General features: G+C 40.8%; 1 protein-coding gene across 1 annotated transcript in view; it reads right to left on the bottom strand.

Moving 5' to 3' along the window:
- Positions 1-673: 673 nt before the first annotated feature.
- The window catches only part of PRKCH (protein kinase C eta), a 345031-nt gene continuing 318677 nt past the window's right edge, over positions 674-27027 (bottom strand). Inside the window, exons 13-14 of the mRNA XM_007949086.2 lie at positions 2539-2682; positions 674-820 (exon numbers count right to left, since the gene is read on the bottom strand). Of these exons, the coding sequence (XP_007947277.1) occupies positions 674-820; positions 2539-2682 (291 nt within the window). The remainder of the gene's footprint in view (positions 821-2538; positions 2683-27027) is intronic.

Below are 27027 nucleotides of genomic sequence, written 5' to 3'. Positions count from 1 at the left end.
GTTGTCTTGGTATTTTAGCACATTTTTTTGAAACTGGGCTTCAAGTTCTGAGTTTTACTGATGCCATTTTTTTGTTTGTTTGTTTCTTAAGAGTACTTCATTCTATTTGAGAAGCCATTCATCTCTTTTAAACTATCTTTAAATTCTTCACTAGTATTTAGAAACTTTTTTGCAGATAGCCAGCCTTGGGGGTTCCTTAGCTCCAAGAAGAGTAGAAAGTGGTCCATATAGTCAAAGTCCTGATTTATCTCTCAAGGTAAAAAGCCTATTTGGCTCAGAATTTTTTTCCCCCTTCAGTCCCCACCCCCTAAATTTTATTTATTTTGTTATTGTTTGGCTCAGAAGTTTTAAGACCAAGTTTATTCTTCATACTTTTTCTCCTTTTGGCTCCTGTTAATTTCCCAAGCCCCAAGTAGCCACTGGAAACACAGTTTAAGCAAGATATTTCTTGAAATCTCACATCCATATCAACTATTTCCAGAACCTTGGCTCCCTCAGGACTTGAAAGTTGATATCTTGAAGCTCTGTCCTTTGCAGAATTCTCCACCTGCTCCTTGAAGGTAAGGTTCTTGTTCTAAGGCTGAGGCTGGGAAGTTCTCCAAAGGAAATTCCTTGGAATATCTTGATTCCTTTTTGATTCATTCTCACAGTGTCTCTCTCATTCTCCATAACACTATGGTTGCAATTCTGGAGACACATAGGAAAAGTTTCTAAACTCATCTTGGTTAATCATAGGAAGATGTCCCTCATCGATCGGGGTTAAAATTGGCTCTTCCTTTATGAAATCAGGGTCAAAATTACTGACATCTTCTCGGGATTTCTGTCAAAAAGGAAACAAGAGTCAGATTCTTTGCATTTGAGACTTAATCATCTTTCATGGGACTGAGCCCATTCCAATGACTTCAGAGAAACTTCTCTGTAGCTCCATCAGTAGCATTATTAACAGTATGATAATGATGACTAAACAGTACTTTATAGAAATTCTACTGCACTGTGTATCATTATGGCATTTGGTAACTAGCAATTCACTAATCCCATGAAAATCTTGCTGAGCAGGTCAGACTCAGGCTGAGAGGTTAAGGAATTAGTTGGTCACATGAACCATCTGGTCCCCTTACTCTTTATTCTCCATTCACTGAGTCTCCACTTCTCAATTACCCTTACTGTGGGGCCCCAAAGCTCATATTTCTCAATAGAGGTTGAGTAAATTCACACTTGTCCTACCTATTGTTTGCCTGAAGAGATTTTCTCTGAGAAACCCCAAGACATGCTGAGTTTAGGGGAAAATCACCTCTCATTTTTCTCACGAGTCAGATACATTATACTGTGCTGGGAGAGCTGTGCAGCCCAGGGTACAGGCGCCAGTCTCTGAAAGCAAAGCATTCCCTAAACCCAGAGGAGCTTCTCGGGGATGGCCATTAAAGGAAACGGTGTTGCCTCTGGATGCCTGGTGTCCAATGGCCTAGCAGGCTTTTACAGATTAGACGAGTTATATGTTTGAAGAGGAGTCCCTGGGTGGTGCAACTGGTGAACACCTGGCTGCTAACCGAAATATTGGAGGTTTGAATCCATCCAGAGGCACTTCAGAAGAAGAAAGGCCTACAAATCTCTTTCTAAAAAAATCAGCCACTAAAAAACCTATGGAGCACAGGTCTGCTCTGATACACTTGGAGTTGCCATGAATTGGAGTCAATTTGATGGCCACTGGTTATTGGTTATGTTTGGAGAAGCTGTGTTTTATGACTTTATAAACTAATGCTGAATAGATCATTTCTACCAGTGTTAGACTGTCACTTCTCTTGCTAGAGTCAATGATACTTCTCTTTCCACCTTTGTTCCACCCTTCCTCGTAGCTCCCCATCTAGTGCTAGATCCAGCTTCTTTACCTTCCCATTGTGGGGTATGGGTCCCACATATGAGCAAGAGCTCAGCTTCCAGATGGTGAGCTGGACCTAACTCAGTAATGCTGCTCCATTCAGCCGCATGGCTTGGAGAGTGTTCTCCCAGAATTCCTCCAGATTTAAAGCAGGCTTGGTCTGTTTTGGCCTGAGCTTTGTGTTGCAGTAGCCATTATAGACACAGGCTTAGTCAAGTGGCCTGGGTCCAGTGAAATGGGAAACATGTCACATCCTCTCTACTTTCTCAGGGACTTTAGAAAGGCACAAAAGGCACCCTGACTGAGGGGCCTAAGGAAATTGAGTTTGGAACAGTGGATTTTTCAATTAGCCAAACTCTTTTGGAGAAATCTGTGAAGTTTCAGGCCCCTCAGAAGCCTGGAAGATTTGGATTTAGGTTAAGGGAGGATAGAGCCAGAGCAAGTGAGAGGTGAGAACTCCATGAGAAGTATCCTGGGCACATGGAGAGATGATGCCTCAGGTGCAAGGAGCCCAGCCTCCTCCCAGGTGAGGCTGCCCTGTCAAGCATCAAGTTGAGCTTTTGGTCTGGCCATTCCACAGGGGCCATTTGGTTGCCTAATGGACTTCTGACATTAAGAAAAAGAGCAAAGTTGGTTCAACTATAGTGGTCTTGGGCACTTACAATTCTGGGTCTGAAAGGTGGTTCTAGTTGACGATGGTTCAGCTGGGTCCAGTCGATTTCCTTAAAGAAAGGATGTCTCAAGATGGCATGCTCACCTCCCTGAGTCAGGCTGCCCAAGCGCATGGTGGGGTTCTTGGTCATGAACTGAGAGAAAGAAAGTGAATATCATTCATTCACATACATTAAGTATGTCATAAGATAGCAGGCATCAGCTATGGCAGATGAGCCTGTGTGAAGCTCTCTGGCTGATCTTGCTTAACTAACTGAATTTTCCATCATGGGCAACACAGCCAGTGTGAATCATCTTGAAAGAAGCAATTGCTCGTATGTATTTACAGCTTTCCCCACTTCCATTTCAGACATGGTCACTAAAAGAAAGCTGAAGGGTCCAGTTCTCTTTTCCATAAACACTATGTATTTTTCTTTCCTTTTTAAAGAAAAGAAGCTCTTTATAAAATTCTGCCTTTCTCCAACACTGCAGTTGTAGACAGCAGGCATGTTATGAATGGGGCTACTTTTAGGAACAGCTGTGCTATTCTTCAGAGAGACCAGACCAGCCCAGCCAGCCAGTATTCCCACTCTCTGACAAGACCAGAGAGAGAAGAGTGAGACTCATTATTTTAAATATCTGTGTAAAGAAGCATAAATGGTAAAAAACCAAACCAAACAAAACTTAAATTCTTTTTTTCTGGCTCTAGGAATAACAAAGTTGGCCACTTCTCTTTATGTAACAAAGACATCATAGTACTGGGTGAAATTTTTTCTCTTCCAGATGCTTTCTCCCATTTTAAAATAGGTTTAATGACTAAGAATCTGTTGCTACATAGGCCAGAAATGAAAACATTCATTGTCACATATTGAAGCAATGTGTGTCTATAATCCTTTGCATTTTTATCAATTAGGAAACACCTTTGGGGCTGAGCTCCTATAAAGATTTGTGAGCTAAATCCAGTTTCACAAAACGGCTGATATTTTTATCACTTCCTGAACAAGGACTAACCCCCTAAAACAAACCAAAACCAAAACCAAGCCCACTGCCATGGAGTCAACTCCAAGTCATAGCAATCCTATAGAATCAAGTAGAACTGCTTCACATGGTTTCCAAGGTTGTAAATCATTATGGAAGCAGACTGCCACATTCTTCTCCTGAAGAGCAGAAGGTGAGTTTGCATTGCCAACCTTTCATTTATCAGCCAAGCGCTTTGACCACTGTGCCATCAGGACTCCTTGAACAAAGACTCATGCAAGATAATTCACTTTACATGGCTAGAATGTGATTCTCAATTTCAAAGACACTTAAGCTAATTTAATTTCCCATTTTCAAAAGAAAATTACCTTGGGTAATAAGTTTGATTGCTGCTTTTTATTTAAATCAAGCTGTTAAAAAATAGACCTAGGCAACTTAGGATAGCACCGTTTTTCATGTTTGATTTAGGAACATAAGACATAAGTAATGCTGTGTTTATAGAAATTGCTTTGGAGCTGAATTTACAGAGTAAATAAAGAGAATCTTGTTGAGGGCACAGACATTAGAAGTTAGAGTTTGGAGGTCACCTCTGCCTGCCAGGTGTCTAAAGCTGTAAAGTACTAGGGCTGTTTCAAATGAAAATGACAAAGTGGAGAGGGAAGGCTTCAAAGTTCCTAAGGAAATCTGAAAGGAGGTACCTCATAAAATGCTTTAAAAAAAAAAAAAAAAACTTCAAAGAAGCGCTAATAAAAAAATGAACACTGATGGGGTTTAAAGACTTCTCCTTTTTTCCAGGAACAAGGAATTAAAGCCACAAGTGGTGCTGGATTGGAGATGGAACCCAAAAGTCAAGGGACAATTCTGAGCTACACAGGTCCAATCAGAGAAGTTACCACTCCAGGCACTTGAAGTAGTCACTGTAGATTCAGGAAATACATATCTTAAAATTAAACTAGGTTTTGTAAGAGCTAGGAGTCCGTGCTACTTGTGCCACTCCCTGGGTAAGCCCATGCAACTCAGAAAGGAAGGGAAAAATACCTACAGAAAAGAAGGAAGTAGGTGTTCTCCTTAGAAAAAATCAATGGGATATGATCCCTGACGGTTAGCCATTTGTATTCTAAGAGCTAATTAACAAAAAACAATGCTACGACCAACTCAGGCAGGATACAGGGTGGCAGAACAGACCCATGTGGCTTGTGGGAGACTCCCAGGCTTGCCAATGATGCAAGCAGAGGACATCCTGTGACTGTGTGGGTACAGCTCGTTCTTCTGGGCAAGTGGAACGATACAGGGTTCTATCTGCCAGGGTGGCGGAAGCCCTGGTGTCTGAGAGACTTTGTCCATTCTTCCCTGGGCCTGGCACTGAATCCAAGCTTCCACGGGGCAGTCTGGAAAAGGCAGTGCCTGAGGAAAAGTAGACCAAATTCTGCTGTTCCTCCTCAAAAAACTGCATCCCTGCAAAAGTTTGATACTTTCTCTAAGGGCTCTGAGAAATATTTTTCAATAATGAATGTGTTTTATTTTTTGACTTTTGTATATCTTTGCTTGAGTATTTTCGATGTAGCCGTGCCTTATTTAAAAAAAAAAAAAATCTTCAATCCAATTTATAAAGTTTATAGGGTGTTTATTGCATGAAGAGAGTGTGAAGATAAACAGGTGATAAAGCATGTGTCCCATTAAGAACCTAGTTATCTAAAAGGGAGATGAGGAAGTGAACTTTACCTGCAATACAAGGCTGGATAAAATGGAAAGTGACATAGACAAAAAGTTGCGGGAACTAAGAGAGAATGAGTAAGTAGCTTGTGTCAGGTTCTGGGAGGCAGATGAACTCTGCTCTGTATTTGAGGTATGTGGCACCACATGGAGATGATGAGTTGTGTAAATCTGGAATGTGGACTAGGGTTAGAGACCTAACATTGTTGCCGTTAGGTGCCTTTGAGTCATCGCCTCCACTTCACCAAGCATGACATCCTTCTCCAGTGAATGGTCCCTTCTGACAACATGACCAAAGTATGTGAGATGAAGTCTGGCCATTCTTACTTCCAAGGAGCATTCCAGCTATACTTTCTCCAGGACAGACCTGTTCTTTTAGCAGTTCATGATACTTTCAGCATTCTTCGCCAACACCACAGCTCAAAAGCATCAACTCTTCTTCAGTCTTCCTTACTTATTATCCAGCTCTCACATGTATATGAGGTGATTGAAAATATCATGGCTTTTTTGTCAGGGGGACCTTAGTCCTCAAGGAGATATCTTTGCTCTTCAGCACTTGAAAGTGGTCCTTTGCAGCCAGTTTGCCCAGTGCTATACATTGTCTGATGTCCTGACTGCTGCTTCCATTGGTGTTGATTGTAGAACCAAGCAATGTGAGTCTTTGACAACTTCAATCTTTTCTACATTTATCATGACACTGCTTACTGGTCCATTTGTGAGGATTTTTGTTTTCTTTATATTGAGATGTAATCCATACTGCAAACTGTAGTCTTCAGTCTTCATCAGTAAGTACTTCAAGTCATCCTCACTTTCAGCAAGCAAAGTTGTGTTATCAGTGTATCAAAGGTTGTTAATAATTCTTCCTCCAATCCTAATGCCATGTTCTTCTTCACATAGTCCAGCTTCTGGGATTATTTGCTCAGCATACATATTGAATAAGTATGGTGAAAGGATACACTGGTACACTTCCTTCTTGCTTTTAAACTACGCAGTGTTCTCTTGTTCTGTTCAAACGACAGTTTCCTGGTCTATGTACAGGTTCCTTGTGAGTACAATTAAGTGTTCTGCAATTCCCATTCTTCTCAATGGTATCCATAATTTTTTATGATCCACACAATTGAATGTCTTTGCATAGTCAATAAAACACAGGTAAACATCTTTCTGGTATTCTTTGCTTTGAGCCAAGATCCACCTGACATCAGCAATGATATCCCTTGTTTCACGTCCTCTTCTGAGTCCAGCTTGCATTTCTGGAAATTCTCTGTCAATATACTGCTGCAACTGTTTTTGAATTATCTTCAGTAAGATTTTACTTGCATGCAATATTAATGATATTGTTCAATAATTTCCACATTCTGTGGGATCACTTTTCTTTGAAATGGGTACAAATATGGATCTCTTCCAGTCAGGTGACCAGGTAGCTGTCTTCCAAATCTCTTGGCATAGCTGAGTCAATGCCTCCAGTGGGGCATACGTTTGTTGAAACATTTCAATGGGTATCCCATCAATTCCTAGAGCCTTATTCTTTGCCAATTCCTCAGTGCAGCCTCAACTTCTTCCTTCAGTACCATTGGTTCTTGAACATATGCCACCTCCTGAAATGGATGAATATTAACCAGTTCTTTTTGGTACAGTGACTTTGTGTATTCCTTCCATCTTCTTTTGATGCTTCTTGCATCATTCAATATTTTGCCCATAGAATCTTTCAATATTGCAACTCGAGGCTTAAATGTTTTCCTCAGTTATTTCAGCTTGAGAAATGCCAAGCATGCTTGTCCCTTCTGGTTTTCTAACTCCAGGTCTTTGCATATTTTGTTATAGTAACTGACTTTGTCTGCTCAAGCTGTTCTTTGAAATCTTTTGTTGAGCTCTTTTATGTTGTTATTTATTTCATTTGCTTGAGCTACTCTTCGCTCAAAGGCAAGTTTCAGAGTCTCTTCTCACATCCGTTTTGGTCTTTTCTTTCTTTTTTGTATTTTTAATGACCTTTTGCTTTCGTTATGGATGATCTTCTTGATGTCATCCCACAGTTTTTCTGGTTTTTGGTCATTGGTGTTCAATGCATTAAATCTGTTCTTTAGATGGTCTCTAAATTCAGGAGGGATATATTCAAAGTCATATTTTGGCTCTTGTGGACTTGTTTTAATTGTCTTCAACTTCAAGTTGAACTTGCACATGAGCAGTTGATGGTCTGTTCCACAATCAGCTCCTGGCCTTGTTTTGGCTGAAGATGTTGAGCTTTTCCATTGCCTCTTGCCACAGATGTAGTCGGTCTGATACCTGTGTATTGATCTGGTGAAGTCCATGTGTATAGCTGCTGTTTGTGTTGTTGAAAAAAGGTATTTGCAATCAGTAAGTCATTGGTCTTGCAAAATTCTATCATGTGATCTCCAGCATTATGTTAGAGACCTAACATATATATCAACATTTGGGTGAGAACTGAAGCTAAGTGCAGGCAACACTTCAGAGAGAGAACATAAAACTGAGGCCAGTCCCAGGACTTAGATGCATTATATTTGACTGTATTTTAAAATAACTTTAACTTCTTGTCAAACATTTAAAAACTAGGAGATATTATATAAAAGTCCAATTTTCCATCATATCTTGGAAAATGGGATATTCTGAAACACTGGCCCTGTATTACTACTACTACTTCTTTTTTTCCAATGAGCTAAAATATCTTTATTTATATCATCTTATTGAGTGAGCCCAACCACCCCACAGAGTAATTTTTATTATGCTCGCTATACACATAAGGAAACTAAGATGGACCTGCACTACTTCTTGTTAAAAATGGTCTGATGTTGAGCAGTGGTGGCCTGTTTACATGGAGCATTTGCTTTTCAGTCAGCCACATGTCCCATCTGCTCAGCTTCACTCATTGACTTTGTCTGCCTTTTGAGTGCACAGTGAAAAGAATACAACGTGGCAGTAGGAGGAGATCATGAAAAGTCAGGGGAGGACAAGTGTCTTGAAACAGAAACCAAAAAGAACCATTCTGAGGAGTAGGAGGGTGGATGGGGGTGCTGAGAGAGTGGAATACTGAGGAAGGGACTTGTGGCTTATCTATGACCACTCATCTCCAAAGACACAGAGATAGAAAGTTACGTGGACATTTAATATTCATCCCAAGATTGAAGTCTTCTGTGGTGCACAGTGGTGGAGAGTTGAAGGCAGAAGTGACTTGCTGTCCTAGGCCAGGCACAGGCCTCTTCCTAACCACCCGATGCTGGCCTGCTGGGAATGGTGATGGCATAATCCTTTTCCAGAAAACTTCTTCTATTTGCCTATGTTCCTAATGGAACTCAAATGTCAAACAAATTAACAATAATGCTGTTAATAGCAAACAGTTTCATTGTGTCTAAGGTCATACTTAAAGCTGGCTTCACCTCAACTGACCTTCTTCCCAACTGTGGTCCAAAAGTGAAAGTCAGCCAAAGAGAAAAATAAAGTGACTTCATGAAAGATTCTAGACACATTTACTCAAAGGAAGCAGAATGTCTTCTAGGGCCAATAAAAGCACTTTACAAGCTGCATGGAGTGAGTGAGGAGGCAGGGTGGAAAATCTAATTCCACCTCAAATGTAAGTCTCAAGTTAACTGGGGAGAAGAGCCAAAGTTGGGAATGCAAGGACTCATTTCATCTTTCTCTTCCTTCTGTGGGCAGCATTCAACTGGAATTTAACTGGAGGACACTGAAGGAATCAGCGACATAATTGGCCTTGAGAATGAGACTTAACAGTTCTCCCAAGGTTACAGAGAAAGTATGATTAGAGGGGCATGTTCCCTCCTGATGGTAGCTCTAAAGTGAAAAGTAACAGATGTGGGTCAGATTCGTACAAAAATTTCCTGGGAAGCTTTCTGCAAACCAAGGAAGCATGTATGATGTCTACTGATAAGGACAGCATAGAGAGGTTCACTACTTGGGCTCTGCAGTTTGCCTGTGTTTGTATACAGCTCTACCATATGATGAACTGCATAACCTTGGACAGATTTCTTAACTTCTCTGGACTTCAGTTTCTTTATCTATAGAATGGAGATTTCCCCCATACTTCATAAGGCCATTGTGACAAATAAATGAGATCATCTAGGTAAGGTGCCTAGCCGATTGGAAGCCCTAAATAAATATCAGTGAATATTATCATCTTTGGGAGTCCCTGGGTGGTGCAAAAGGTTAATGCCCTTGGCTGTTAGCCAAAAGGTTTGAGGGTACCTAGAGACACCTTGGAAGAAAGCCTGGCAATCAACTTCTGAAGAACCCGGCATTGAAAACCCCACAGAGCCCAGCTCTACTCTGACACACATGGGTTCACCAGGAGTTGGAACTGGCTCGATGGCAACTGGTAAGGTATTATTATGTTGCTAAACCACTTAAGGGCAGGGACATGGATCAAAGAAAGTCTCCACAAACTAAAATCTGAGGTTAGCCATGACCCTGAGGTTCCACCCACTCTCCCTCTTACGCCACTTTGCAGGAACGGGAGGAATAAGAAAAATGATGTTTATATGCCCAGGCTCCAACACTGGGATAGTACTGGTGGTCTTTGGAAAATAATTTTTCTGACAGCAAATCTTTACTAAGACAATCTGAGAATAAGAATACAAATAATCATCAGGCTATATATATATATATATCGGTGCTATATTTGCTTTAACAATAGAAAAGAGATAACAAATATAGGAAAGTAGTTGCAACAGAGCAACATTGGGGTAAATCTGATGCTGTGACAGGATATCATGTCTCGTGGGCTCTGCGACAAATGAGGAGGTTTTTGTTCTGTGTTGCTGATGTTCCAGAGGACACAGTTTAAACTAGCCCTCTCTATTAATGAGTCTTAGTGCCTAAGGCATTTGACTGCTAACCAGAAGGCTGGCAGTTCAAACCCACCAGCTACTCCATGGAAGGAAGGTTGGGCAATCTATTTCCATAGTGATACCATCTCAGAAATCCAAGGAGGGGTCGCTATGAGTTGGATCCGACTCCACTGCAGTGAGTTTGGTTTTGGTTTAAGGTAGCAGGATGCAAATGTACTTTTTAACTCATTATTGTCTGATTTTATACAAAGATGACCAGTTATATAAATAGAGCAATAAATCTAAAAAGATTTTCTTCCAGGAGCTAGAAAACACTCTATTTTCTACTTCATAGATTGGCTATTTGACAAAAAAAAAAAAAAAAAGTACACACACACACACATATATCCTTTCATTCAATTTTTTTCAAAAAATAATGTTTTATTGAGTTTTCGGTGAAAGTTTAGGTTCCCATTTCACAATTTCCACAGAAATTGCTCTGTGACATTAGTTAATTTATCACAATCTTTATGTTGTTTGTTTCATTTCTAGTTACTCTAGTTTCTGTGCCTCCTTTTTTTCTCAACTTTGCTTTTCAGTAATTGCTGCTAGTTTTTAAGTAGGGCTTTAATCTTACAGGTAATACCCTTTGTTCTGTGGACCACTCTTCTATTTCGCTAAAAGGTAATCTCAGGGAACAGGCTTGGTTCTAGGTTTAAAGAATGTCTCAGAGAGACAGTCTCAGGTAGTCCTCTGTTCTCTACAGTTCTACAGTTTGGCTTTTTAAATTTATTTATTTATTTATTTTAAATAAGAATTTTCATTCTGTTCCACATTTTTCTCTGATTCTCTTTGGGGCTACCTACAGTGTCCCTGGTCAGAATGGTCAGTGGTTGCAGCCAGACACCATCACACCATCTAGTCCTTCTTGTCTCAGAGTAGATAAAGTTGTGGGTTCGTGTAAATTGTTCCTTTTATGACCCCAGATGCTACTCACTTCACTAGGATGCAGATCATGATTTTTGTGAATGATGTTATGCCAACTCAGTTGTCCCTTTGTTCAATTTTTGACCTTAAACAAAGGGCAAAAAGAGTGTGAAGCTAGTGCTGACCAGCAGTAAGGGAAGGAAGCAATGCCACAGGATACTCATCAATATTCCAGGAGACTCTCCTAAGTGGAAAAGAGGCATTTATGGCTCTATAGACAGGAATATAGAAAGTGCACAGGACACAGAACAGAATATGGTTTTCAGCCCCAGATACCTCGGGCTGACAATAAGTACTGTGTGTTACAGGCACATATGTCTGTCCTTAGTCACTGCTACAGGTAATGTCTGACCCCATCTTATCAGCCATCAACCTTCTCCTTTCACATCCTTTCATGCCAGCCACAGTGGTGAGGTAGGCTTGGGAATGACCTATATCAGCAGCAACCCCAGCCCAGGGCGATGATAACAGGGATAAGGTTGGGGCATGGGAGTTAGCTGATGGGGCAGCCCAGATGGGAAAGAAACTTTCACCAAGAAACCAAGGGCTTTGATGTAGTGCTGATTCTAAAGAACAGATAAGTCATTTTCACACAAGGGAACCAGAGAAGATATTTAAACCTAAAATAAGGCTGACAACAATCCACTGCAGGTAGGGTAGAAGATATGAGGGTGGGAAGGACACAATGCATTTTCTGAATAGCTCAGGAGAAACAAACTATACTCTCTCTAAGTAGAGGTCATTATACAAAATGGTGCTGCTGCAGAATACAGGCAGTGCCCGGGTTACAGAAGAGATCCATTCCTAACTATGTCTTTAAGAATTTGTAGGCCAGACCAGGTACCTATTAACTATTAGTTAACTTTATTTTAGTATAAGAAAAGGCTTGAAGTCTTTCCAATGAATTTAAAAGCTGCTGCAGCCAGTGAAGTTGATTGTAATGGAGAATTTCTTGCAAGTAGGGGTTGGTTCCATCATTTCAAAGAGAGAGCAAATTTACATAACACTAAAGAGCAAGTGGGAGCTCTGGTAGCATAGTGGCTAAGACACTTGCCTGCTCACCAGAAGGCTGGCGGTTCAAACCCACCAGCCACTCCTCGGAAGGAAGGTTGGGCAATCCTACTTCCGTAGTGATACTGCCTCGGAAACCCAAGGAGGGGTCGCTATGAGTCAGGGCTGACTCGACGGCACATAACAACAACAAAGAGCAAGTAGGAGTTGTCTATAAGTTAGACCTTTGTAACCAAAAGACTGCCTGTATAGGATAAGCCAAGTGAATGAGACTTGCTCCAGCTTGTTCAGACTCAATCTAGATGAAATTTACCAGGGAGAGCAGGCACTAGTAATCTGCATACCCATGGCAATGATTTACCCTGCCGTTCTCACAGCATGTGGGAATCTAGACTGGTTTGGGGAGGGGCAGCTGCTGAACTAGGGGTGAGAATGGTACAGTTTTTGTAAAAGGTATGTTATAGCTTAATAAATGGTAGCCATCACTCATATATAAGCATGTTTTGTACTCTTCCATTGCACCAGGCACTGATTTAAGTGTTACAAATTCATTATTTATAGTCCTTACAACAATGCTGGTTATGATTCCCATTTTACAGATTTGAACACCAGCCTGACACTGTAAGTCTTTACTCTCAGTCACTGTGCTAAACCTCCTCTTGAGGCTATTGGTCTTATTCAGATTCTGGATTAAAGGACAATCTGGACAATGCATGGACTGGCAGGTTAGGAGATTCCTGGCATGATACTGGGCAGGACTTCACCTGAATGAACTATCAGAGTACTCTGGGTGTTTCCTTGATATTGTCACTTCCTTTAGTAGCCCATGTGACAGGACTATTTTTTTGAATCTATAGAGAAGTAGTTGGAAAATGCACCCAGAGCAAGAATTAACATCAGGGAGAGGAACAATTTTGCAAAGAACCTGAGGTATTCTTTCATTTGACCACCTGGTTTTATTTCAAACAGTGGGGGTATTCATGTTGGAGAAGATAGATAGCAGGGCACTGTTAATATTTTCAAATACTTGAGGAGCTTTCAGGTAGATGAGGGATTCAACCAACCAAGCCATTGCCATCGAGTTGATTTTGAGTCATAGTGACCCTATAGGATAGAGTACAACTGCCTATGGGGTTTCCAAGGCTGTAAATCTTTATGGAAACAGACTGCCTCATCTTTTCCTCACAGAGTGGCTGGTGGGTTCAAACCTCTGACCTTTTTTGGTTAGCAACTGGGTACCTAACTACTACACCATCAGGACTCCTTTGAAAAGGGATTAACCCAAAAAACCAAACTCAGTACTGTTGAGTCAATCCCAACTCATAGCAACCCCTCCTTGGGTTTCTGAGGTGGTATGTCTATGGAAGTAGATTGCCCAAACTTCCTTCTGAGGAGTAGCTGGTGGATTTGAACCACCAGCCTTTTGGTTAGCAGTCAAATGCTGTAGGCACTACACCACCAGAACTCCCTCCTCAAAAAGGGATTAGGTAGTTCTAAATGGGAGGAGTAAGTGCAAAGAGTAGAAGGTAAAGGAGGTATATATATGTATATTAAAAGGAAAATTAAAAATTTTTAACACTGAGAGCCATAAAATGATGGAAAGGGCTTTCCTGGGAGGAACATGACTCTCTTACTAGTAACGTTTGAGGCAGAGCCTGAATGACCTGTCAAGGATACCAGATGACCTATTTGGCACCAGGTGGTAGGAGACTAATGCCTTCCATGGTCTCTGCCCATATTGACAATCTACAATCTTATACTTTCATTCTCCCCTTTTTGGGTTTATCATTAAAACTTTGGGGATGTGGAGAGCTAATGTTTTGAAGATGACCATACCTCACTCAGGTAGAGATGTACCCTTTCCTTGTGTCTGAAGAGGCTTATCTTTATAAACAAATAAAATGAAATAAAGCTGGCTTAAGCTTATCTCCCTGTGCTAGCCATTGAAGGAGTGAGTGACTATGTGAGTATGTGGGTAGTGTCTTAACTGACCTAAATCAGAACATTCTGTGAGACATCTCCAGGGGCATATGACATACTTGTGGTACAGTGAATTACTCATATGGCTCCTCTAGCTATGATCTTTGTGACTCCCACCAGATGACTGGGTCAAACCAAAAAACCAAACTCACTGCCGCTGAGTTGGTAAAGTACATAGCATCCTTGTTGGGGTGGGACTGTGGAAAATAAGTTATATGGAACCCTAACCTGGGGATTGGTCAGTTTTGCCATCCCACGAGGCTTAAAATGAGCCATCCCAGAGGCAGAAAGATGGATCTCACTGCCATCAAGAAAGAATCAGGAGTGGAATCAATCCTTGGACCTGAGATCCCTGCACTGGGCTTCCTTGGCAGAGAGATGGTGGCAGCAGAGGCAGCAGAACCAAGAGACCAGCATGAGACAGAGCACCAGGCTTGCCGGCCCACAGAGCAAGAAAGCTGAGTGCTCTGGGGCAGGAGACTTGCTGGCAGAGTAGGTGCACCTATCAGGAGAGTTAAAAGAGTTTCGTAACGCTTGTCAGAGCAGGGCAGAGGCCAAGGGCCCAAGAGAAGTATGTCTGAGGGCATGGCCAAAGGAAGGCTGTCATGATCAAAGAATTGTATACTCAGTGTTACTGAACCTGAATTGTAACCTGTTACTTCCCTAATAAACCTTATACTCTTGAGTACTGTGTGTGAGTTCTGTGTGGCCATTGCAACAAATTATTGAACTCAGCAGAGAAGTGGAGAGTACTGTGGGAGGGATAGCTGGTGTCAGAATTGGCAGAAATATTGGAGGGTGGGGGCATGTCTGACCTCCACCTCATAGGAACCAGCTTTGGGCTGCTAATATGGTTCCCCTTTGTGAAGTTAGATTAGGTTGGAAGAAGATACCTCCCCCATATCCTTTTTGCAACAGTGAACTGTATTTCCTCATAATGGAACTTGGTACCGGGAATACCCTATACTTCAGTGGGGGACGAACAGTGCTGAAATTCCTAGTATATTTGCTTTAGAATCTTCTAGCTTGTCTGTGATTGGGATCCAGGAGACTCTGTATGGCACATATACAATTCCTTGTCAATGCTTGCAACACTCACCATTTCCTGTGTTTTAAGATAATCATTATTGCTTCCTCATTATTGTTTCCTCCCAAGCTATCTCAGTAGCTTTACTCAAGTCATATGACAATGTTGGTTTTAAAAAAGGTAAAGGTTAGAGGCGAGTTTCACTAGTGGAAGCCCAAGGTCCTGCACCTGTGCCAACAATGTTAGCCAATATACCCACTCCTCAGTTAGAGACACGCTTAGGTTCCAAAGACCCAGCCATTATGTGAAAACTGGTGCTATGTGAAAATGGAGGATGACTACATCATATCATAAAGTGGAAGATGACTACACCATTACATAACTGCCAAATGGTATCATTATATAACTGCTAACCCACTGAGAATCATGGCCCAGCCAAGTGGACACATAACCTTAACCATCAAAGCCAGAATTACTCTCACTTTGCACCTGAGTGTTCATTACTGCCAAATGTATGTTGTTAATGTGCAAAATAATGAGAGAGTAGATTTTTCACTACTGCTGTAAATCCAAAATATCGGCTAATGAGACAGTTGATAAGTGAAAAAGTCTAAGTTTTATTCCTGGCAAACGAGTCTCAAGCTGCTCTGACTGGCAGGGTGGGTTTCATTGCTCGCAATAACTCCCAAATATTAAAGAAAAAGGAAGCTCTACCTGCTGCTGCTATGCCATGCACCCCAAGTAAACAAGCTTCTTCTATTTCTGTGTGATCCCCTGAAGTGCAGCTATTGAACAGAAGTGAGTGCTAAGGAAGGCTTCTCCAGACCAGCATTCTAAAATACCTTTATTTCCTCCTTAAGAAACCCAGACCGATGCCCTTCTTTATGTCGGATAAGCATTGTCTTCAGTTTCTAAACCACATTTAACAATCCATTATTACAAATTATTGATCTTTGATGTTGGAAAAGGATAAAGAAAACAAAGCATACTACTTCTTTTCACAAGAATTTTTCCAACTTAAAACAGAAAGCTCTTCTGACTCACAGATGTTGGGTAGCAAACTTTCATGGACACAGTTTCCATGCTCATTCTACAAAACCTGTGACATCTTTCTCCTCTGGCTGAAATATGGAGATTAAAGAGAAAAATGGTGTTAGTATGCCACTGAGAAAGAAAAATCACCCTCATACAGCTAGCTAAAACGTTAGGCCCTTTACTCTTAGGAAACTTAGAAACCTGTGAGGGTGAAGAAACTTGAGAACATTAATACAAGCTGTATGAAACAAACAAACAAACAAACAACAACAACAAAAAAAAAACGCCAAATGTATAATCTGTGGGAAGATCAATATGTTAGTATTTTTCTGTTTTCTGCCACCATTGGCCTTGATCTATCTGTGAGCAAATATTTCATTTCTGAAAGGTATTACTCGCACTAAGTCCTTCTGGAGCGGCTCCATTTTATGATATGCAAACTCCAGTCCTGGCAAAGGGCTGTCAGTTGCATAGTAACCGGCCCTCTTGTTAAAAGTGTCTTTGGATAACTTGACTCAAACAGCGTTTGAAAAATCAGTTATAATAATCTGTGTCCCAATTCTTCCTCCTTTTCCTCAGTCTCCTGTTAGCTGATCACCTTCTGGCCACTCCCTAGAGCATTCCCCCTGGAGAAGAGTAGGGAAATGGAGAGGACAAAACTCAAGTCTGCTCTCTTTGAATGTCCTGAGTCAAGTGCCCAGTGACAGACAGGGGACATATTCACAGCTCAAAAAGGCCTGCAGAATTAACTGAGTTCCCCTTTTGTGCATAGAGGCAAGCAGGCCTCTGGCAGACAATGCACAGATGATAAAATCGGATAGGTCTGATGACAGATACACCCACACGCATACATACACTTTAATTTCTATAAAGCTTAGTAACAAAAGCACTTTACAATCGCCTTCTGATGCCAAGTTTACAATGCCTCCAGAACTGACAAAAGTGGCTGAGGAGAACATACCAACTTCCCTTCAGCATTTATTTAACCCAGTCACCTGTGTGAGCTCCGAGAAAAGGGTGTTGACTGCACCTGAGTCAGCAATGAGCCACGTGACTTCCCACAGGTGCTGATTTAGCAGTCAAGCAGTAACCTCTCAGAGAATGCATCAACTTCCTAAGCTCAGTGGACTCGCTGTGGATGTCTCCAAGTCTTTCTGGAGCTAGATGAAAACAAAACTTAGCTCAACTGGGGGCTCTAAGCAAACTAGATATTTCCTTTTACATCCTGATTATCAGCATTTGGGGATAATTTACTACCAGTTTACAAAACTTGGTAACATGATGAACGATAGAAAACATGCAGTATTTATTCCTAAACCAAGTGAAAACCCATAAAAAAAGAATTGCCTTTAAGGTCAGTGATCTGGAAAGGCTCTATCTGTTCTTTTCACAAATGTGTGTATCTTTGTATGTCTCTTCTGTGTTAACTTCTGTGGATGTTGCCAGTTTTTATCATCTCTCCTGTGAGAGGGCAGGCTGGGACTGTTTTGTTTTATGGGTGGCAAATGTGAACACATCCCATATACAGTTAAAGTGAAGGTTAGAAATGAGAGAGAGAAAAGGGCATGAAAGAAAAATAGTCCACCTCCCAATATGGTTATTTTTAGTGGAAAAAAAAAAAATCACTGGTTAATAATTTAGGAATTTCTTTGTTAAGCAGAAGCCCCAACCACTCCCTAGTTCCCTTGTCCCAAAACCAATTCTGTGCTCAGTGGCAAGCATTCTCACAGGTCCTTTGTCCTCTAAGCCTACATGAAATGCTTGGACATCTATACACAAAGAACTCATACGTCCACCATCTCGGAGGTGGTAGGTATGGTACAGGTGATGACAGGAAGAACTAGTGTAGGAATGTAATCTTGGGTTAGGTGTCAGAAGATGTTGGTTTCAATCCTGTTCAACTGCTCACGTTCTGTGGAATGCTGGACAAGAACAAGTGCTCCCTTACCCTGAATTTGTTGTTGTTGTTAGGTGCCATCAAGTCGTCTCCAACTCACAGTGACCCTATGCACAGCAGAACGAAACACTGCCCGATCCTGAACCAGCTCCATGATTCTTGCTATACTTGAGCCCATCACCGCTGCCACCATGTCAATCCATCTCGTTGAGGGCCTTCCCCTCTTTCGTCGACCCTCTCCCTTATCAAGCATGACATCCTTCTCCAGGGTATGGTCCCTTCTGACAACATGACCAAAGTATGTGAGACGAAGTCTGGCCATTCTCACCTCCAAGGAGAATTCTGGCTGCACTTCCTCCAGGACAGACCTGTTAGTTCTTTTAGCAGTCCGCAGTACTTTCAGCATTCTTCTCCAACACCACAGTTCAAAAGCATCGACTTTTCTTCGGTCTTCCTTATTCATCGTCCAGCCCTCACATGCATATGAGGTGATTGAAAATATCATGGCTTGTGTCAGGCACACCTTAGCCCTCAAGGAGACATCTTTGCTCTTCAGCACTTGAAACAGGTCCTTTGCAGCTGAATTGCCCAGTGCTATACGTCTGGTAGCATAGTGGCTAAGACACTTGCCTGCTAACCAGACGGCTGGCGGTTCAAACCCACCAGCCACTCCTCGGAAGGAAGGTTGGGCAATCCTACTTCCGTAGTGATACTGCCTCGGAAACCCAAGGAGGGGTCGCTATGAGTCAGGGCTGACTTGACGGCACATAACAACAACAACAACAACATACGTCATCTGATGTCCTAACTGCTGCTTCCATTGGTGTCAATTGTAGAACCAAGCAATGTGAAGTCTTTGACAATTTCAATCTTTTCTACATTTATTGTTATGCTGCTTATAGGTCCAGTTGTGAGGATTTTTGTTCTCTTTATATTGAGATGTAATCCATACTGCAGATTGTATTCTTCAATCTCCATCAGTAAATACTTCAAGTCATCCTCACTTTCAGCAAGCAAAGTTGTGTTGTCAGCATATCACAGCTTGTTAGTGATTCTTCTTCCAATCCTGATGTCATGTTCTTCTTCATATAGTCCAGCTTCTCGAATTATTTGCTCAGCATACAAGTTGAACAAGTATGGTGAAAGGATACAACCCTGACACACTCCCTTCTTGATTTTAAACCATGTAGTGTTCCCTTGTTCTGTTTGAATGATAGCCCCCTGGGTCTATGTACAGGTTCATTATGAGTACAACTAAGTGTTCTTGAATTTCCATTCTTCTCAATGTTATCCACAATTTGTTATGATTCACACAATCAAATGCTTTTGCATAGTCAATAAAACACAAGTAAACATATTTCTGGTATTCTTAGCTTTGAGCCAAGATCTATCTGCCATCAGCAATGACATCCCTTGTTCCAGATCCTCTTCTGAAACCAACTTGTATTTCTGGAAGTTCTCTTTCCATATACTGCGGCAACCATTTTTCAATTATCTTCAGTAAGATTTTACTTGCATGCGATATTAATGATATTGTTCAATAATTTCCACATTCTGTGGGATCACTTTTCTTTGGAATGGGTACAAATATGGGTCTCTTACAGTCAGTTGGCTAGGTAGCTGTCTTCCAAATCTCTTGGCATAACCGAGTGAGTGCCTCCAGCAGGGCATCATTTTGTTGAAACATCTCAATGAGTATTCCGTCAATTCCTGAAGCCTTGTTCTTCACCAATTCCTTCAGTGCAGCTTCGACTTCTTCCTTCATTACCATTGGTTCCTGAACGTATGCCACATCCTGAAATGGATGAAGATCAACCAGTTTTTTTTTGGTACAGTGACTCTGTGTATTCCTTCCATCTTCTTAAGATGCTTCCTGAATCATTCAATATTTTGCCCATATTATCTTTCAATATTGCAACTCAAGGCTTAAAGTTTTTCCTCAGTTCTTTCAGCTTGAGAAATGCTGAGTGTGTTCTTCCCTTTTGGTTTTCTAACTCCAGGTCTTTGCACATTTCATTATAGTAATTGACTTTGTCTTCTCAAGCTGCTCTTTGAAATCTTCTGTTCAGCTCTTTTTTCTTGTCATTTCTTCCATTTGCTTTAGCTACTCTTCACTCAAGGGCAAGTTTCAGAGTCTCTTCTGACATCCATTTTGGTCTTTTCTTTCTTTTTTGTCTTTTTAATGACCTCTTGCTTTCTTCATGGATGATGATGCTCTTGATGTCATCCCACAATTTTTCTGGTTTTTGGTCACTGATGTTCAATGCATCAAATCTATTCTTTAGATGGTCTCTAAATTCAGGAGGGATATATTCAAAGTCGTATTTTGGCTCTTGTGGACTTGTTTTAATTGTCTTCGACTTCAAGTTGAACTTGCATATGAGAAGTTGATGGTCTGTTCCACAATCAGCTCACAGCTTCACTGTGTTGGACAATGTTTTGGCTGAAGATATTGAGCTTTTCCATTGCCTCTTGCCACAGATGGAATCAATCTGATTCCTGTGTACTTCATCTGGTGAAGTGCATGTGTATAGTTGCCATTTATGTTGTTGAAAAAAGGTATTTGCAATGAATAAATTGTTGGTCTTGCAAAATTCTATCATGCGATCTCCAGCGTTATTTCTGTCACCAGTCCAAATTTTCCAACAACTGGTGATTCTTCTTTGTTTCCAACTTTTGCATTCCAATCACCAGTGGTAAGCAACACATCTTGATTGCACGTTCGGTCAATTTCAGATGGCGGAAGTTGATAAAAATCTTCAGTTTCCTTATCTTTTGCTTTGGTGGTTGGTACATAAATTTGAATAATAGTCATATTAATATGTCTTCCTTGTAGATGCATGGATATTATCCTATCACTGACAGCATTGTATTAAGGACAGATCTTGAAACATCCTTTGTGATGATGAATGCCACACCATTCCTCTTCAATTTGTCATTCCCGACATAGTAGATCATATGGTTGTCTGATTCAAAATGGCCAAAACTGGTCCATTTCAGCTCACTAATGCCTAGGATATCAAACTTTATGCATTCCATTTCATTTTTGACAACTTCCAATTTTCCTAGATTCCTACTTCATATATTCCATGTTCTGATTTTTAATGGATGTTTGTAGCTGTTTTTCCTCAATTTAAGTCCTGCCATGCCAGCACATGGAGGTCCTGAAACACTCACTTTATCCATATCATTAAGGTTGGTTCTACTCTGATGAGGCAGCTCTTTCCCAGTCCTATATTGAGTGCCTTCCGACCCAAGGGGCTCATCTTCCTTCACTGTGTTGGACAATGTTTCCAAGCTATTCATAAAGTTTCCCAGCAATGTATCAGACAGTGTTTCTCTGCTATTCATAAGGTTTTCCCTGGCCAATTTTTGAGACTGAATTAAGGTGACTCATTTACACAATTATATCAGATGAAGTCCAGATGAAGCATCTGTGAATCTGTGGCATGTTATATAAATGGCTATCCAAACGGTTTCCCCAGATAGGGAATAATAATAATATTCTTAATTTAAAAAAGTAACAGGGAATTCAGAAAACTTTTTCTTCTGGTGTTGGGGGTTGGGGGGAGGAAGGAAAGCAAACTATGTGTAGACGCCAATTCTAGGAACAATCTTGACCTTTTATTCCAAGAAAAGCTCATGAGCTCTCAGGAAGCAAGCCAAGGAGAGATGACCCACCATGCTCAGACCATGGTGGGAGGGATGTGAAGGGCTGGCTCAGAGATCCTGGCTCTTCCTGTCTCTCTGGTGGGAAAGAGCAAACAGCCAGGCAGAAAGGGGTATACAGAGTTGCAAGGCCAGCAGATTGGGGTGGAGTTTACTAACAAAAGCTCCCTTTTGCTGCTCTGGTGTCTTTTATTTGTTAAAAAAAAAATGCTTCCTCTGTGTATATTTAGGTGCTGACTTGGGGATGGATACCTCTTGAGAAGGCATGGAAACTGTCCTGAGATGCTGAGGAAATAAGTCTGCTAAAACCAGTGATAATTTTATGTTTAGTATAAAAATGATCGTAGTGACATAGATCCCCAGTCTAGGAACCTAAGTCTCTGATTGGGAATCAAAAGATGTAGCTGGGTTCCACTGAACAACTAGTACGTGACACATACCATTTCCTTTTTCTGTATATTTGTATTATTAATCCATGTTGCTTCATTCATGAAAAGTTCATTTTTTTTCTACACTGATGAGAAACGTTTATGCACACACATAAACATACATCCTTTGAACTTATATATGATATCCACTCATACATTAATTTTTAACAACTTTCTGTTCTGGAAAATTTTAAACACACACAAGAGAGGAAAGTAAAATGTACCCTAATATATCCATCAGGCAGTCTTGACAATTATTGACACATGCTCCATCTTGCTTCACCTGTTTCTCTCCATCCAATTCTGGATTATTTTCAAAGAAATCTGAGGCATCATTTCATCTGAAAAGACTTTTGTCTGTTTGAGCCATTGATCATACAATAGCCAAGATGATCTTTTAAATCTAAAAAATTGATTTTATCACTGCTGCTTAATTAAAATCTTTCTATGACTTATTTTGGGACTTACGATAAAGGGCAAACTTCTCCACGTGGCCTACAATATCCTTCACGATCTAGATATTTCTTCAGCCTCATCTTTAACAACTGTCATTGTCCCAACCTCTTTGCTCATCACACTCTAATCACAGAGTGCCACAGAGTTTGTAAATAGACTTCTTTCTTGGGACCTTTGCATACAACTATGCCTGACTAGTTTCTTTTCAGCCTTTTGAAAAAATAAATAAACTAAACCCACTGCCACTGAGTCAATTCTGACTCATAGCGATCCCCATTGGGTTTCTAAGGCTGCAAAGCTTTATGGAAGTAGATTGTCTCATCTTTCTCCTGCTGAAGAGTAGCTAGTGGGTTTGAATAATTGTCGACTTTCTGGTTAGCAGGCAAATGCTTTGCTCACTATGCCACCAGAGCTCCTTTTTCAGCCTTTAGTTCTCAGTTTAAACGTCGCCTTCTCAGGATGGCTTTCTCCTTGATGGCCCAGATCAAAGCAATCTGCATGTTATATGTTCTCAAAAGCACGTGGAACACTTTTCTTATCAAATTGTAATTTTATTGTTATTTATATAATGATATATTTCCTTCCCCACATCAGTATCTATTTGGCTATTTATACCTGCCATGCCTGCATGTATGTGTTTGGTTAGATTGAAAGCTCCTGGAAAACAGAAATACAATGCTCTCAGGAAATACATTTAACACAGCCTCACGTACAATTAATGATAATGTTAATAATTAATGATAATGTTCCCGGATTGTTCAAGGAAAGGATGAGTATAACAACATGGCTAAGTGTGTTGTGAAACCACTATTCTTAACTTACCAATAGTAATAATGAACTCTTATATTGTGCATGTGATCTCATTTGAAGTGGGACTGCAGGTGTTAACATCACTGCTTTATAGAGACAGAGAATGAAAAGCAGTGGGCAGAAGAGAATGCAGTCTCTTGATTCCAAGGCCACTCTACCATGTTTAACTCTCTTAATGATTGAAGCCTTAACTTCCCCATCTATCAGACAGGTATTTGGACAAAATGCCTTTGAGGATCTTCCAGCTCCATAATTCTACATGTATGTTTCCACTAGTCACAAAGCTTTGCAAAAGTAAGGGGAAAGACAAGAGATTACACTTCATTACAAACTTAGCTTAGGACTTCGCTACTAGTTTTAGCCCTATAAAAGACACCACTCAATGGCTCCAACCATGCAACATTAGTCACCAGGCTCCCATGATGCTCGATCATAGGTGGTCTCAAAATCCTGGAAAAGGGCCTTAAGTCTATATTGGTAAATAAAGCAGCATACCTTGATCTGGAATTGTACAACAAAATGAAAGTTTGTTCAGAGTCCTCTCAAATACCTAACTTCCCAAGCCCTAGATTACCTGGCCTTGGACCATTTGTTCCCAATCAAAAGTTACTGCTGGGCATCAGTTTTCTGGCTAAATCAGGTGTAACTACCACTGGCCTATTTCAGCAGAAGTAAAGCTCTGGTGGTGTAGTGCCTAAGGCACTTGACTGCTAACCAGAAGGCTGGAGGTTCAAACTCATCAGCCACTCCTCAGAAGGAAGACTGGGCAATCTACTTCTGTAGAGATAGATACCTTCTCGGAAACCCAAGGGGGGGGGGGGTGTCATTATAAGTTGGAATCAACTCAATGGCAGTGAATTTTTGTTTTTAAAGCTAGTAGATATGCTTCAGATTTAGATGTGTATCAAACCTGAAGTCATTCTTTCTTGTCCTCTTCACTGAGTTCTCTTTCACTGTTGTTGTTGTTGTTAGGTACTGTCGAGTTGGCTCTGACTCATAGCGACTCTATGTACAACAGAACAAAACAATGCCTGGTCCCGTGCCAGCCTCATAATCCTTGCCACACCTGAGCCCATTGTTGAAGCCACTGTATCAAGCCATCTTCCCCTTCTTTGCTAACCCTCCACTTTACCAAGCATCCTGTCCCTTAAATACTGGGCTGTCCCAGGTCCCATTCTCCATTCTTTTTACTCTTGGCCCTTACCCCTAGTCAATGTCCAGTTCCATGGTTCTCACTACCTTGCCACAGTGATAATCTCCAAACTTATTTCAAAATTTGATCACCTATGTGATCAATTGCTACACCTTTTTCTAAATGCCCTTGGGATCCTACAAAGGCCATCTGTCCTACACTCATCTTCCACTGTCTTTCACCTGCACCTAACACTCTGACAGTACATAACTGGTAACTGCAATTCTTTGAACATCATGCTACTTGATGCCTCTGAGGCTTTGCACAGTTATCTCCTCTGCTTTGAATATTCTTACCCCCCTTGCTTATACAACTGAACTCTTATTTGTTCCTTAGAATCCAGCTTAAATGTCACTTCCTCTCTTGTCTGTATATCAACTTCCCTGTTCTTTCACACAAAGAGAGTCTTAATCATTCCTCCTTGGCAGTGTTCTCATTCCTCCTAACAGTGAGTAACATAAGTGGTCCATATCTTTTCATCTTTGCTTTCCCAGCATTTAGCCAAACAAAGGGAGGGCATTGACAAGCATTTGCTGAACTGAACTGAACATGGATTCTGATTTCCCAATACATTGCCTTTTCAGTCTAGGGCCACAGACTCTCTTCTGATGTCAATAGAATAAAAATTATTTCTGCCATAATAACATTATTTAAATGTACAATTTGAAAATAATATTACAACTGATTGTTAACATAAACATTGTATCTTATTGAAAGTTAAACAGGTGAGAGATTCCCACTATATGGAGAGGAAGTACACAGCACACAGTTTCCTTTGGTGACTAAGCTTCCTGCTACAACAGGAAAGTTTCACACTAGGGAGTAATTTGGACACCATGAATGTGGGAATCTAAGAGTAAAAGTCACTTGTTAGTGGAAATTAGAAGATATGATAGAGAAAGGCCAGATACTGTCCAGGTTAGGACCCTAAACTGGGAGTCAGGAGAATCCAGATTCAATCCCAGTTTTTTTTTTTTTTTTAATTGTTGTTGTTGTTGATTCATTTCAAGTAATATGCCTTTAGTGAGTAACAACTTCCTTGGGCCTCACAGTTTTCACATCTATAAAATGAGGGAATTAGAGTGGACAATCTCTAAGGTTTCTTCTAGTAATAAAAGGACTATATCATTCTGATTAAATCGAGTTGCAATTAGAACTAGAACCAGAAAGCAGCCTGAAATGATTTGTGAAATGTGCCTTCATATCTTGAACCCTTTTCATAATACAATAAATAGAAAGTGATAATTTTTCAGAGATAAGGGCAAAAAGGTTAAAAATCATTTCTGGTGTCAAGTTCTTCCTGACAACAGTGACCACTTCCTGAGCATGAACTCTGTGCTAAGCACTTCTCCAAGAAACTCTCCCAACACTATCTCCTTTCATCCCTGCATCCCTGCAGTTATTTGCCCAACTGCACAGGTGAGGAAGCTGAGGCATGGGAAAATTACCCAAATTGCCCAGTCACACAGCCAGAGAGCACAAGAGCCAAGATTTTCCCTCAGACAGCTTTGCCACGGCGGTGGGTTCTTAACCACCATGTTCTGATGCCTTTACTTCTTCAGTGTTTCTCACCACATCCTGAATGCTCTTAGCAGCTTGGTTTTCTTTCTTTCCCTGCATCACACTTCCATTTAAATGTGTCTTAGCCCTCTGGGGGGGAAAAAAAAAAAGGGAATTTCCTCATCTAAAGCATTTAAGCTTGTTATTTTTAGTCACGGATGCTGAAATGTACATACAAAATTGTCCCCAATATCCTCTCAGTGAGTATTTTCTAGTAATTTTATCTGATAATTTTCAAGTGTTTCTCAGAAACATTCTCTGAAGAGTGTGTTTGTTTTTAAGACATACTCTTTGAAGGAGGGAAAAAGGGATGTTGATTGTTTGCCTGGGTGGTTTTCATATATTATTCAATTCAATCCTGACAATAAATGTGTGACATGGGTTTTATTGGCCCTATTTTATAAACAAGGACGGAGACTCAGAGAGAGGAGTAGCTTAGCAACATCACTCAGTCAGACGTAGCACAGCTGGAACGCAAGTCTAGAACCGTGGGTCTGAATGAAGCTTATGCTTTTTCCTCGGGACTATGGGGAGGAGACCCCAGGGAGAACCCCAGATGCCACTTAGGAAAACCAGTGCTACATAAATGACACAAAACCATTTCAGGTGCTATCTCTATCCAACTGACCACTGGCATTATAAGAAGCTGAAATAAAGGGAGATGAGAAGTTCATGGCTGCCCACAAGTGCATCTGCAAGGAGAGGGAATGACTCAGTCTGCACTGAAGATTATCATCTCTTTAGACCCCAGAGGCTCTGTTTCCTCTCAGAATAAAGACTGTGGAAGTTATTACTTAGTAAGACATGAGGCTTTACTCTAGTTTACCAAAATTATTAATCTTTACCTCAAAGTTATAGCTTAAAATAACTGGGTTTATCTGGTTAAAAAGAAATAGTTTAAATATTTCCACATGAATCTTAACCTTGCTTAGTTTCTGTTCTAGGTTCTGGAAGAACTGGATCT

This window comes from Orycteropus afer, unplaced genomic scaffold (assembly GCF_000298275.1).
Source record: "Orycteropus afer afer isolate SDZICR_OR568_19922 unplaced genomic scaffold, OryAfe1.0 scaffold00237, whole genome shotgun sequence".
Classification (NCBI taxonomy): domain Eukaryota; kingdom Metazoa; phylum Chordata; class Mammalia; order Tubulidentata; family Orycteropodidae; genus Orycteropus; species Orycteropus afer.
Note: the sequence above shows the minus strand (reverse complement) of the source record. Positions and strands in the feature narration are given on the sequence as shown.